At 31.9% G+C, this 14,212-nt stretch overlaps 1 protein-coding gene and 1 non-coding gene across 2 annotated transcripts; both read left to right on the forward strand.

Annotated features, from left to right (window-relative positions):
• The first annotated feature begins 457 nt into the window (after positions 1-457).
• Positions 458-529, forward strand: TRNAG-UCC (transfer RNA glycine (anticodon UCC)). The gene has a single exon. It is a non-coding gene; the product is annotated as a tRNA-Gly (tRNA).
• A 3,570-nt stretch (positions 530-4,099) lies between these two features.
• Positions 4,100-8,028, forward strand: LOC107811452 (5'-adenylylsulfate reductase 1, chloroplastic-like). Its single transcript, XM_016636379.2, has 5 exons — positions 4,100-4,404; positions 4,520-4,573; positions 5,116-5,245; positions 6,778-7,171; positions 7,383-8,028. The coding sequence occupies exons 1-5, from the start codon at positions 4,320-4,322 to the stop codon at positions 7,611-7,613; spliced, it is 894 nt and encodes a 297-aa protein (XP_016491865.1). The 5' UTR covers positions 4,100-4,319; the 3' UTR covers positions 7,614-8,028.
• Positions 8,029-14,212: the final 6,184 nt, after the last annotated feature.

Here is a 14,212-nt window from a genome sequence, read left to right on the forward strand (position 1 = left end):
GCACCATAGGTGTCTTTATTCGTATGAAATTCCTACAACTTTATTTCCTTTTTAACACATCCCCTTCATTGCTTACTAGTCACTAATCCAATTATTCCTTACACCTATATGATTTTAGAATAGAGCTAGCATCTTGATGCATCCATTTGGGGTTAAAAAAAACTTTTATCTAAGTTGAGGAATGAGGCGAAGAGATTAGTTATCTCAATATAACAATCATGGATTTAAGTAATAAGTACTCTTTCAGACTCAATTTATGTGGCCTTGTTTGCACTATGCCCAAAATTTAAGAAAGAAAAGAAGATTTTTTAAATTTATGGTTTAAAACAAGACATAGATATTTGTGTGACTATAACTCATGTCATTAAGGGTAAAGTGAAAAGTTTAAAATAAATTGTTTCTAAATAAAAAAGTATGGGACTGACAAATATATTGGGGCAGAGGAAGTAGCATCAAAGCGTTTGTAGTCCAACGGTTAGGATAATTGCCTTCCAAGCAATAGACCCGGGTTCGACTCCCGGCAGACGCAATTTGCATTTTTTTAAAAATTAACTAGGCATATTATAGAGTAACAATATTGGTCATTTGGTTGCAAGTAATTACTCGTTTGTAGGATAATTCAAACTCGAAGTATGTTGGGCTCTTTATTTTCCTATTTTTATCTTCACTTTTTGGGATTTTTTCGTTCCTATATAATATTTGAAGCTTATTTATCAAAATTATTTTAATTTTGTATAAACAGAAAAACCGAACAAACTAATGTTTCAGCGAAACTGTTTCACAAATGTTACCGATGCCTTCCTGTGTTTTTGTTTCAGCGAAAGAGACATATTGATTCTTTCTATCTTCTTTTCTTTTCCATTTTGCATAAATAGGTATAGGGCTGAAAAGATGAATCTTATGTTCCTGTTTTGGGTATAACTTACCGTACGTAAATTCTAACAACTCCAACATATAAACTAAAAATTAATTTCGTACAAATTTAATACAAATTTGATATATCTACAGTAATATAATACTAAAAATAAATTTAATACAACTAATTATATAATATACAACTTATCTACAATTTTCATCCATTATTTTTACCCAATTAAATACATCTACAATATCATACAACTTAAATACAAATTTTATATAATATGTATTTTGTATACAATTTATATATATTTTATATGCGGCGTGTTCTTCTTACTCTCTTAAAATATAATTTTGATATATATCAACAACTTTATGTAAAAAGATAGTATTTATAACTTAAATACAAATTTCATACAACGATTCATATATTATACAACTATTTTTCAACTTTCATATAACATTCAAATTAAAAAATATAATAACAAATATAATACAATTTAAATACAACTATAATACAATTTCGTAATTATTGTATGTCATGTGTTCTTTTTCTTCTTTTTGGAAAAGACCCTCAAAATTGAGATATAAACTCTAAAGAATATTCCCAATTGTTTGCAACAAAACTCAATCCAAACAAATAATAGTTTTTGAAAACCCAAATTCGAATTCAAACTTTTGAATCTTTTTAATGGTTGTCAATGGTGGAGAGTCAAACACCTTCAAAATTTATTGATTGATAATTTCAATTCGAACACCAATTGTACAACATGAAAGGAAATAACTAAGTTAAAACTCTATATTAAATTGAAATTCATTGATGAATTCCCTAAAAAAAGAGAGAACTAAAAGGAGAGAAAAGGGAAGTAAGAAAAATTGGGGAAAGAATAGAGAAGGAGAGAGAGAGAGAGAGAGAGAGAGAAGGTATGAGAAATAACTGATTACCTAATCAATTCATAATATAAAGGGATACTTATTAATACTAATTTGTATATAATTGGTAAATTGTATATGCCCATGTAATTAAGCTAAAACTTGATTAGGGAGGATAATAAAGTTTCATATGTAATATAGGAAGGTAAAAATTCATTATTTTTTGTAGTAACTCTACCAATTCCGGTAAGTAACAAGCTTTGTCCAGTATAATATTGTGCATTTGACCGCAAGCAAAATAATTCCAACATATATAAACGTATTATAAGTTTATATAAGTAAAATACTTTGTTGGAGATATAAGAAATCATATTTATATCACAATATAATGTTTGGCTGATGATATTTAAGCTTTTAATTTCAATCGAAGTGTACTAAGGAAGTAAGGATGTCCTTATCAATTTAGGGGTTTTAGACCTCCATGTTGACATTAAGAAAATATCTTTTTTAGATCTTTCATGTGTAAAAGCAAATTTCATGCGTAAAAAAAGAGATTGGGTCATAAAACAAAAAAAAGTTTGTAATTCGCCACAAAACTCGTAAGTTGACCGAATAAAATTGAAGAAAGGAAAAGAAAATCGGTATTTTCTACAGTAATTTTCTTTCTTAGGGCATCTCCAACCTTTACCCCCATTTTGGTCCCCAAAATGGAAATTTCCTCATTTTGGCGACAACTTACTTCAACCATTCCCCCATTTCTCCCCAAAAGAGAATATTCTTTTTTATATTCTTCTATTTCTTCTATATTATATTATTATCTTTCATTTCAATTTTATTTTTTAATTTCCATTAAATAAATTCCATCTTTTATTTTCATTAATTTGTAATTTCCATTAAAATAATTTCATAAAATTTTAAATAATATAATTTGTAAGCAATTATTATAGATTAACTAATAATTTAAATAAAAGTGAAATCATTGCGATACAAGATTAATTAAATACATATTACATAACGATAAAATTCATTCGAAATACTACATAAATATTCAACTTCAACCTCTAGTATTCTCCTATAAATGATCTATTAATGCATTACGAAGTGCAAAATGAGCATCTTTGTCCTTAATTCTTCTATGTCGAGCTAAAAATTCTTGAAATCTTTGTCCTTAGTTCTTCCTTTTCATACAATTATAACTCATAATAAAATTAACTACCAATTTTACATAAAAAAAATAGATGCAAGATAATTATTTTTTCAAAATTATACGTCAAAGTTAAGATGAAAAATTAATTAGGTAAATATATTATATAAACATAATTAAGTACATATAAAAAGATAAATTAAAAGATTAAATAATAAAAATAATAATATTTTAATGGAAAATAGTAAATGAGGAGATGAATAGTGTGTCCCAAATTTGGGGAGACACTATTCACTCCCTATTTTGGGGATAAATATGGGGAGGGTTGGAGCGAAATTTTCTAATTTTTATTCTCATTTTGGGGACAAGTTTGGAGTTGCTCTTGCCCTTTCAGTTGTAAGCCGTGATTTAACAAATTAACAACATTCCAATAAAATTATGCCACGTCAGCCTCCCATTTATAATTCCAAAACACGTCCAGGTTCAATGAACCTAGAAATCCGCCCCTTTCTCTCTTATAAAATCAGAACACACTGCAAAAAAAGAAAGTTTTATTTCTTCCTCTAACAAGTATAGAGAAGAAAGATTTGCAACTGATATGATTTATGTCAAGTAAATTACACTTGAAATGAATATTGAACCCGAATTTCATAAGAAACGTATGATATATAGGAAGTAACAATTTGATAAAAATGTTAATAATAAAATCTCAAAATCTTTCGAAGATTCCTTTGGAGTTGATTACTTTATATATAGTAGATAAGACTATTTTTTTCACTTCAAAATAGTTTTGAACAATTCGAAGCATATGAAAATATTTTTGGTTTTCTATTTAGCGGTAAAATTAAGATCATTAGATGACGGAAATTTGAAAAAATATTGTCTTAATATTGAATGTTCCTTAAAAGATAATAATCAATTCGATATTGATGGTTTTCGGAATTAAAAGTATTTAGGAAAATAATATAATTAGAAGACAAAAGTTTGATTGATACACTTTGTCAAATAAAAAGATTTGATTCTTTTCCGATGTCTATATTACTTATGGAATAATGTTAATAACTCTTATTACCGTTGTTTCAGCGGAAAAAAAATTTCAAAATTAAAATTGATAAAATATTACCTAATATCAACAATGTATCAAAACGGGTATGTATCAAAACGGGTTAAATGGATTAGCTATAAAAGACTTATTAGGAGTTATTGATTGTATGAAAATTATTAAACGCTAGAAGAATACACTTCGAATAAGAACCATAATTTTTTTCTTTTTAAAGTTTCAATTTTTACTCTCAAATTGTAAATGCGATAAATATTAGGCAATTTTATTGGTTTGCTTGTCTCACTTTCTGTACTATTGTTCCTCTGTAGTATCACAAATAATGGGTACAACTCAGGCTCAGCCAATGGATCGGTCCCAAATTCAGTCGGCAGCGGTGAATTTATGCGTTTGGCTGTGAAGCCATTGAATGCAGAGCCGAAACGGAATGAGTCAATAGTTCCATTTGCAGCGACCATCGTCGCTCCTGGTGCGTTATCTCTCGTTTTATTTGGATGTTATTTGAATATCATTAGTTTTTTAAAAACTAAAAAAGAAAGTAGATGAGTATTAATGTCTTTACGTGTGTGCTTTACGGGTTACAGCCATGGGCGGAGCTAGGCGGCGCAAGAGACGGAACCAGGATTTGAAACTTATGAGTTCGGTATTGCAATTATTTTAAGTTACTGTATTCTAAATTATATATTTATACTTATTCAATTGATTTTTTAAGATAAATACAAAGCACGAACGAAAGTTACTGGGTCGGCCGAACCCACATCTAACACTGTGGCTTCGCCCCTGGGAGCGCAATCCGAACCCCCTTCAACAAGAAAATTATACTGTATATATAAGGTCAAAATTATTTTTTATGTATTTAATAGCCGGTGGTGGAGCCACATTCAACCAAGGGGCGTCAAATGAAACTCCTTTAGCTAGAAAATTACACTGTATTGTTCGTTTTATGTATATTTACAACAAGTTGACTCCCTTTGATTTTTTGGTGTATTTAATTTCTTATATTTTGACACCCCTTAGTGAAAATCTTGGCTCCGCCACTGATAGTAGCTATTGAATCTCCTTGAATTCCATGTGTATTTACTTCTTTATATTTTAATTCTCTTAGTAAAAATGTTGGCTTCACCACTATTGCAACTTATTTTGTAATGGAATTGACTGGCCTTGTTTGGTGGGTATGTAGAAGTGGAAGACAAAGTAGAGGAGGCAGAGAATTATGAGAAACTGGCCGAAGAGCTAACAAATGCTTCTCCACTTGAGATTATGGATAAGGCCCTTGAGAAATTTGGAAATGATATTGCCATTGCTTTCAGGTACTTTTAGGTCTAGAATCTATAGTTGTGTAGTTGTAAATTTCACCTGTACTAATAATATGAGTGTACCATGTTGATTTATTTATGCTTAATATGATTGTATTATTTTGTTTTCCAAATTATTGTATCAGTTTCTGGTTGATTATTATTTGGCTAAATTATTGTATAATAAACGATGAAATATTAGTGAGCACAAGAAGGTTGGGACCAAAATGAAAAATATCAATTTGATTGCTACAGCTTTTGTAAGTTCTGAACAGTTTTTTTTGGAGAAACACATTTGCTTCAGGAATATTGTTTTTACTGTGAAGCATGCTTGAGGTGAATGAGTTTAAGCATCTGAGACTTAAAAATTTATGTTTTTTCTTGCGTAGGAGTTATTCCATGCAGCATGTCGTATTTCCTAGACGGTGGATTGTTAGGAACCTATCCAAATAGTTTCATAAACTTGTTTCTTAATATACAAAACTTTTGTTGCTTTGTTATTTGCTAATATTATTATCAAATCAATCACTAGTCAAAGTTCTATTTGCCGCAAATGGGAAGATAATTCGAGATGCCATTTTGACATTCATCATTTTGTTGGTCACTTAGCATACTGAATATGACAAGAGTGAGTTGCTCTAGTGGTGAGCAACCTTCTACTTCCAACCAAGAGGTTATGAGTTCGAGTCACTCCAAGAGCAAGGTGGGGAGTTCTTGGAGGGAGGGAGCCGAGGGTCTATCGGAAACAACCTCTCTACCCTAGGGTAGGGGTAATGTCTGCGTACACACTATTCTCTCCAGACCCCACTAATGAGATTATATTGGGTTGTTGTTGTTGTTAGCATACTGAATATCCTTGCTATTCTACTTGTTTATCTGAAATCTGGGTAAAGATTCCTCTTTAAAATGACTTTCCATATTGGTTATTGTCATACCTGTGAGTGGGCTAACCCAAATGAAATAAATCAGCAAGGTTTGGACAGTGTTGGGCCGCCAATAAACTCTGTTAGACGAAGTGGTCGGGTCAAAAGGCCCTCTCAGAAACTAACTGACTTTATCTGGAAAAGCAACGTGGGGCTCAGAAACTAACTGACTTTATCTGGAAAAGCAACGTGGGGAACTAGTTATTTAGTGAGTAGTGGATATTGGAATTGGGTAGAAAAAGTTTGAAGTAATTTCCCTGTTCTCTTCTATCCTCTCTGTAATTCTTCTTAACTTCCTCTCCTCTTTTCTCTTTCTGAATCTTTCTCAGTTCTAGTACTATTATTGTAATAGTTGTTTGTCAGTTTGTAAATTAAATCTAGACCTTCCTGTTATTACATTGTTATATTAAATATTAAATTGGGTTATAACATTTTGGTGCTTTCATTGATTTATCCGCGATGCCGGACTTGAAAAACAAAGGTTCTGATGAGCCGTTGATGGAGATATGCGAAACACAATCTGGATTTTCACGCGACCTTGCTGATTTTCGAACAGCTATGGCGCAAAATCAAAAAGTCATGCAAGATATCTTGTCTCAAATGGCTGCTTTCTCTTTGCAACAGCGTTCAACCGGACTTGAACCTTCATACCATCATAGTCCTGAACCATCGCTACACCAATCATCACACGGGGTGTCCTATCCTACTTTACGCGATAAACCAGCACCAGTGGAGTTTGGCCGTTTTAATGGTGATACTGCAGAGGCCTGGGTGGTGGTGGGAGGATGCTAAGGCCAAGGAATGTGGCTTACATAAGGGAAACATCAAGGATGAAATTGTGAACGGTAATGGAAATGGCGCTGTCCATGCAAATGGTACTACCACTGTTGCTGATATTTTCAACACCAAGGACATCGTAAGCTTGAGCAGGCCTGGAGTTGAGAACCTATTGAAGTTGGAAAACAGAAGAGAACCTTGGCTTGTTGTTCTTTATGCTCCTTGGTGCTGCTTCTGTCAGGTAATCAATCTTTTCATCAACAGTAGTTTCGTGGATACAGATACAGCCTCCTGTAGAAATACAATGTAAGGTTGTATACAATAGACCAACTGTTCGACCCTTCCCTAGACCCTGCGCTTAGTGCTTAGGGGCTACCTTTTTTTAGCAACTATAGTTTCGTCTTCTGCTAAGATGGCTTTGATAAATGATCTTTCTTCTGATTTTTGTACAGGCAATGGAAGGATCCTATGTTGAATTGGCGGAGAAGTTGGCGAATTCTGGTGTGAAGGTAGGGAAGTTCAGGGCAGATGGTGAACAGAAAGCTTTTGCACAACAAGAATTGCAGCTTGGCAGCTTCCCTACAATACTTTTCTTTCCTAGGCATTCTTCACAGCCGATTAAGTACCCATCGGAGAAGAGGGATGTAGACTCGTTGCTGGCTTTTGTAAATGCCCTTAGGTGAAAGGTAGATAGTTTCTTTACATGTCTTGAGGTGAAGCAAATCAGCAATAGAAAAGGGACTTGTATAGGTAGCAAAGTATACCGTTCTCTGCCTTGTTTTTTCTTTTTATCTTTTCTTTCGACAGCCATTTCTGGTAACAGTTTTGATTTCTCGGGGCTCAGTTTTGTGAATCAATGTAAACACAAATTTCTCGCTCCAGCCAGGGATGGAAACAGTGTAGTGCGGTTACAGTATGTTAATACTTTGAGGACAGTTTAATTCCTTGTTGTAAAGCTATTGCCCTTGTTAATTTATAGTTAAGTAAGTATGGTTTTAGATTGGAAGACAATTTGATTCATTCTTGAAAATGTAGTTTTCTCTTTTATTTGCGCTAGGAATTTTTGAATTGAAAATAATTCAATTCCTTTTTGGAAGGTATTCTCTTTTCCAAGTTTATAAGTTTTGTTTCAAGTTGACAAGTTTTTACCAGTAGAACGTTCTCTATTATTTTAGGACGTTAATTAAACTATTAAATAAATTTTCATATTTCTTAATAAGGTTTTTGACAACATAAATCAAAGATGTGTATTGTCACACATGGCTAATATTTGTTCATTGCTCGCTAATATTTGAACAAATATTTGTTCATTGTTCGCTGTGAAGTTAATCGTAGACTGTATATCTTGTAAGAATACTAAACAAAATGTGAATCCTAAAACTTCTTTCTCATTCAACTCTCTCGTTCACTTTCTAGTTTAGTTTCTTCTTCTACTTAATTTTCTTCTTCAATTTTTTATCCTCAAAATCTTTTCTGCTTCCTAATGTTGCATCAACAACAAATACAATCACTCTGAAAGTTTATGAAAAAATCATTGATAGTTTTGATGGTAAGTCTTTGCCTACTAAGAAGATGATGGAAGAATGGCTAAGCATCCGTGATGAAAAAAACCGCAACGAAAGTGGTTAATCATCATCATCATATCATCATACTATATTATAAGTGGAAAGTTTCAAAGTTGAAATTGAATTACCAAAATGTCCATCAGAATTTGAAAGACCATCTAACCTTTCCTTTAAACACTACAATTCTTATAATAATTTTGTACCAAAAAGTAAATTTACATTCCAATAAATGATAAATATCAATAAAATTAAAATAAATTATTCTTTCAAAAAGTATATAGGAAATTTACACCTTATTGAATTCAAATTGTGATGTACTCATTGATATAAGTTTATTTGGCGAACCATTACACCTATTTGGAGTGTTTGTTCATCTTTTTTTTCTTCTTGTATTTGATGCATAATATATGCAATACTCATTTCTAATACATAAATAATCTTTTTTTTCTTGTATTTGATGCATAATATATGCAATACTCATTTCTAATACATAAATAATTTTCATTTACGAAGTATATGGTAATTCATGATTAACAAAGTACATGGTAGGATGAGCAAGAAATTTAATTGAAAGCAAGATATGTAAGCTAAGTGAAATAGAAATCTATAATTATCTTAGACTTGAATGAATATTTTTCTTTTTCTGAAATTTTTTGCCTTTCCCCTATTTTTCCATTTATGGGCTACCTTAAAACAACCAAAACTCATGACTTTTCAAGTTTTTTTTATTACGCCTTACTCTCTTCGTCTTCAAATGAATAATGTTGCAAAACTAAATATCACAATAATAATATTATAATGATTAAATATTGTATTAACATTGCAAACCTCTTCCACTACTCTTGATTAAGTTTCTGGACTCTTGGTCTTTCTTTTTCCTATTCCTCCACACTACAAAAGCATAGATTACCAATGCTTTGTCATGACTCTCTAACGAAATATGTATAGAATGAAGAGGAGTAATCATATAAACAACGCAACATGTCACAAAATGGTATCATGCCTCATCTTTTACCTTTTAATTTACATTCTTCAATTTTCTTCTTCTTCTTTTTTTCCACTGCAAAGTATTATCTTCATAGTAAGGTTTCACTATGGCAGCATTATAAACATGTATTTGCTTAAGCGAGCACATGTGCATAGTGAAACCTTACTATGATATCTCACTATACCTTTTGAATTTCCTGCATATTTGTGTTCTAATATAATTTAACTTATTTTATAACTCAAAACGTTAATATTTATGTGATCCTTAAATGTTTATGCTCACCAATATTATGGGGTACACGCGCAATGCGCATTATAAGCATGAAAACTTTTGGTAAAGTTATTTTACTAAAATATTCTTCAAAAATTAAATGACCAAATTATCCTCTTTATTTAACCAACAATCTCTTCCTTGCCATAAAAAATCTGGAGAATATGACGAGTTATTTGCATTGAACTCAATTTAAGACAACATTCAACCTATTAAAATCTAATACTAACATAAATATAATGGGGAACGAAGGTGTGGAAGTTAGGAAAGAAAGGAAGTGAAAAAGACATGAATTATGTGGATTAGCTTGTGGAGGATACAGTGTTGCTCTCATCATCTTTTTGATGGTTGAAGTCCTATGCTATAATTTTGTTGTGTAAGCATTCTATCATTTTTCTTTTTTCTTTTTTTGTTTTTTTGTACGGGGACTTTTCAAATGTACTTTTTAGTTTGACAAATACTTTATTTTCTGTCGGGTATGCATTAAGCTCTTAAAAAAACATAACTTTAATGGATCAGTATATACTTCGTCCATCTTAAATTATATGGGTAATACAATTCTTCAGGCCAGTGAGGAAAAATGACGAGGGGGAGCGAGGGAGATAAACGTTTGTATATTTACTCTTTGACTTTCTTTTTCTGTTTTGTTGAAGTTTGATTAAATAACTTTTGTCCAATTATGATTAATATCATATACTAATGATTTTTTTGGTAACTATACTCATTTGCTTCTAAATGGCAATGAAGACTTTCATATTTGGGGAGAAGTCATTCAATTTCTTTGAAGGACAAAGGTGTTACTTTATTGTTGACAACTAACTTTTTTGTTTTTTAATTGTTAATTTTTGCAATTCTTACAATGGACATCACAAGGTAATATTTTCAAAAAGATTTAGACCTTATTCAACTACGCTCGAATGTGTTGGAAAAATATTGAAGAAGATGGTACTGGAATCTTCATGTTGACAAGAGTGTGCTAGAATCATTATTTGTCCATATAGTAGGGAATTATCATTCTGCCATGTCTTATATAATTTTACTACCTTAGTTGAATATGCTAATATTAGTAGACGATCGAGTGGTATGTCAATAAGAGTGTAAATATCCTTTCATTTTATTCATTTGGGGCTTCATTCCATTTTGTAATTGTAAAATGTAAAATATAAATAGATATTCAAATTCTATATATTTTTTCCGATATATAATCAAATTCTCTTTTTTCTCTGAGTTCTGGTCTTTCTTCTTCATTTTTACCTCAATTACTCAAGAATTTTTGCAAGTTATAGTATAATATTACTACATACGTCCGTCCTTAGTTCCTTTTTTCCTCTTTCGGAGAATATTCCTTCCTTTTGGCCCCTTTCCCAATCCTAATCCGAAACCACCATTTCCATTATTTCATCCATTTTCTGGTTTCCTCAGCCATTTTGGCCATTCCTTGCCTGACGTAAAAGCCTTGTTAGAATTTGCATTATCTGCAAGTTATTATAAGGTTCATACGAATGCCAGGAAGGCTATGACATTGAACTCATGCTGAGTCAAAATTTAAAGTTTATGGGTTCTAAACTTGCCATCAAACTCATAATTGGTCTTAGCTACTAGGTTCGCAATTAAATAATTTTACATATTTAATGAACTTTATAATACAAAAACAAGATCAAAATAAAAATTATTGGGTTTATCTAAACTCGTACCTAATACTCTGGTTCCTCCCCGCTCCTAGGTGGCATCTTCCGATTAATCAACTTAATATTATTCAAGATAGAATTAGGTTGATCATGAAGTTGAGAGGGCGAGGATGAGAGTATCTTTTGGTAAGGACTTAGTTGGGGTTTTATGCAGGCAATGCGTGAATAAAAGCATATAAATTTCACCTTCCCAAGCCAAAAATCTCAAAGTACTCCAAAAATACTCCTAAAAATGGCAACAAATAGTCTTCTCCTCGTCCTTATTGTTAGTGCACTTGCTTTATCCATAGACGCTAGGAGCCTTGGAACAATGATAGGAGCAGTTTATAACCAGAAGTCATATTTTCCGCCTCCTTTACCGCCTGATTTTGGTGGATTTCGGGGTAGCAAGCCGATTGTTGAAGGTCATGGTCCACATGGTCATACAAGTTTAAATGGCAATGGAGGTTTTGGTGACTTCCCTAGAGGCGGAGCGAAGATTTCAATTTTATTGTTCTAAATATTAGAATGACGATTTCAAATGCTAATAACTGGATCTTAAATTTAATATTTGATGAAAATTTTAATACAAATATATTATTTGAGCAAAAGTTACTGGGTTCTGCCGAACCCGTAACTGGGCCATATAAAGAAATGTAGAATCGATGAGAACTTTGTTACTTGAAATGAAACTTTGGTTAATTGGTATTTAGTATTTATACATAGTCAATTGCCCCTAATATTTTCAATGTTTTCCTAGTCTCTTAATTACTCGCCACATCATATTGGAGCTTGACCGAAAATGTAGCCAGCCTTTTCAATTTGGGACCTCATTGATAATTTTGATTTCAAGACCATTATTTATATGAATATATGTAGGTTTATATGAAAATCTGAATTAATCCAGATAGGATATGAAACATTAGGGAAGAAACCAAAAAAATAAATAAAAAATCATGGATTGTAAATTAGCGTTCTTCTTTGGGTCTTTATGACATCTTACGATGTGATGATGCGCGCATTCCTACGCCATTCCTTTACAATTGTCATTCTACTTAGCTATTGGACAACATCAGTCAAAAATGAGAAATTAGAACAATTGCCTACAACGTTTTCACAGTCACGTATAAGAAAGTAATTATGTACGGTTGGTTATTAAACCACGATTTCTGTTGAACAAGGGTGTACATGACAGGGACGGCTCAATGAATCCCGTGGCCTAAAGCAAAATTATATTGAGAAATCCTTAAATTTATTTTATAAAATATTTACACTAATAATAAAATTTACTTTCTAATCAATAAATTAATCATTTAAGACAAAAATAAGCGAATTCCACATAAAAAAAAAAAAGAAGAGCACAAAAAATAAAATGGTTGACTATTAGATGTTAAGGTCCACAAAATTTTGATTTGGGTATCATCACAAACAAGAAAAAGAAATAAACGTACATAACGTAATAGCTTAAATTTGAGCATTAACGGTGTCAAATATTTACTTCTTATGATCAATTTAAATGATAATCGTAATTCATTCTATTAAGTAACACTTATTGGTGAACATCTAAAATAAATTATAAATAACCTAATATAATATGTCGAATTACACTAAAAGAAAATCGGTGTGTAGACAATAAATTGACGTCAAGAAAATAAAATTAAGACCGAAAAATATTGCAACAATCGTAGTATTCGATTTCAAGTAATTTGAGTGTACAATCTCTATGAATCCTCTGATTCTACTTTTTCAAAATAAATTCAAGGGCCTTTGAGCTTGATCTTGAACCTATATTTGTTTCCACGGACGATGATCTTGGATTCAACTAGCACGAATTTTGATTTGAACTCGTACTCCTTGAATCTTGATTTGTTCTTCGTTTTTGAGCTTGAGCTTGATTTGAGCTTGAACTTGGCTTGTTCTCGTTCTTGAGCTTGAGCTTGATTTGAGCTTGAACTTGGTTTGTTCTTCGTTCTTGAGCTTGAACTTGATTTTTGAACTTGAACTTGATTGCTTGAAGCTTGAAACTTGTGGAGGAATTTACAGCATTTGATCCACGAGCTCTTTCTTGCTTCGTGTGATAACTTCTGGTGTCTTTTCTGGGTTATGAAGACCCCTATTTATAGTTGTGGGAGGGAAGAGTTATGATAAGAATAAACTCTTTCCGACCAATCAGATTGAAGAGTGACAAGGCCCTATTTGATTGGCTAGAGCATGTCGCTTGCAGATATGGCATGGCCTTTTAATGTGACTTGGTATGCCTTATCATTTTGACACGTGGCATGATCCAATTGGCTCTTCCGTTTGACTTGGCGTGCCACGTCATTTGACACGTGACACCAAACTGAGCCTCTAGGAAAATGACATTTTGGGCTTAATGAAGTGGGCTCATTATTCGTAGCCAAACTAAATAGGCTAGCCCAACACTTTGGATTTATTTATTTAATCCATATATATTGGATCAGACTTATATAATTAATCCCTTTATATTAGCTCATAATATTTGTTTAGACTAATATATATTAAATTTAAAATATAGTCCAAATTATTTTACGAATTTAATTCCAATAAAATTTGTATGCCTATAAATGCCCCTACTTCAAGTCTTGTCGGATATATCAAACCTTTAAAGACTAGGCCTGAAGTATTAACTTGAGTGCGCGATACCTTTTATGTATACCAAAAAGAGATAATAAATCAATGTCTTGCAACACATCAAATGAAAACGTGGAAGACCCAAATCAATATCATGTTTGTTATTAACTTCGCTTGTTCAAGTTGGAATTCACAAAAGT

Source organism: Nicotiana tabacum, chromosome 14 (genome assembly GCF_000715075.1).
Source record: "Nicotiana tabacum cultivar K326 chromosome 14, ASM71507v2, whole genome shotgun sequence".
NCBI classification, from domain to species: Eukaryota; Viridiplantae; Streptophyta; class Magnoliopsida; order Solanales; family Solanaceae; genus Nicotiana; species Nicotiana tabacum.

Excerpts from the sequence above, each read along its gene's own strand:
- LOC107811452 (XM_016636379.2), top strand. The coding sequence starts at position 4,320 with ATGCGTTTGGCTGTGAAGCCATTGAATGCAGAGCCGAAACGGAATGAG. Across the intron at positions 4,574-5,115 it reads CCAGGATTTGAAACTTATGA|AAGTGGAAGACAAAGTAGAG; the intron begins GTTCGGTATTGC and ends GTGGGTATGTAG. Across the intron at positions 5,246-6,777 it reads GATATTGCCATTGCTTTCAG|CGTTCAACCGGACTTGAACC; the intron begins GTACTTTTAGGT and ends TCTTTGCAACAG.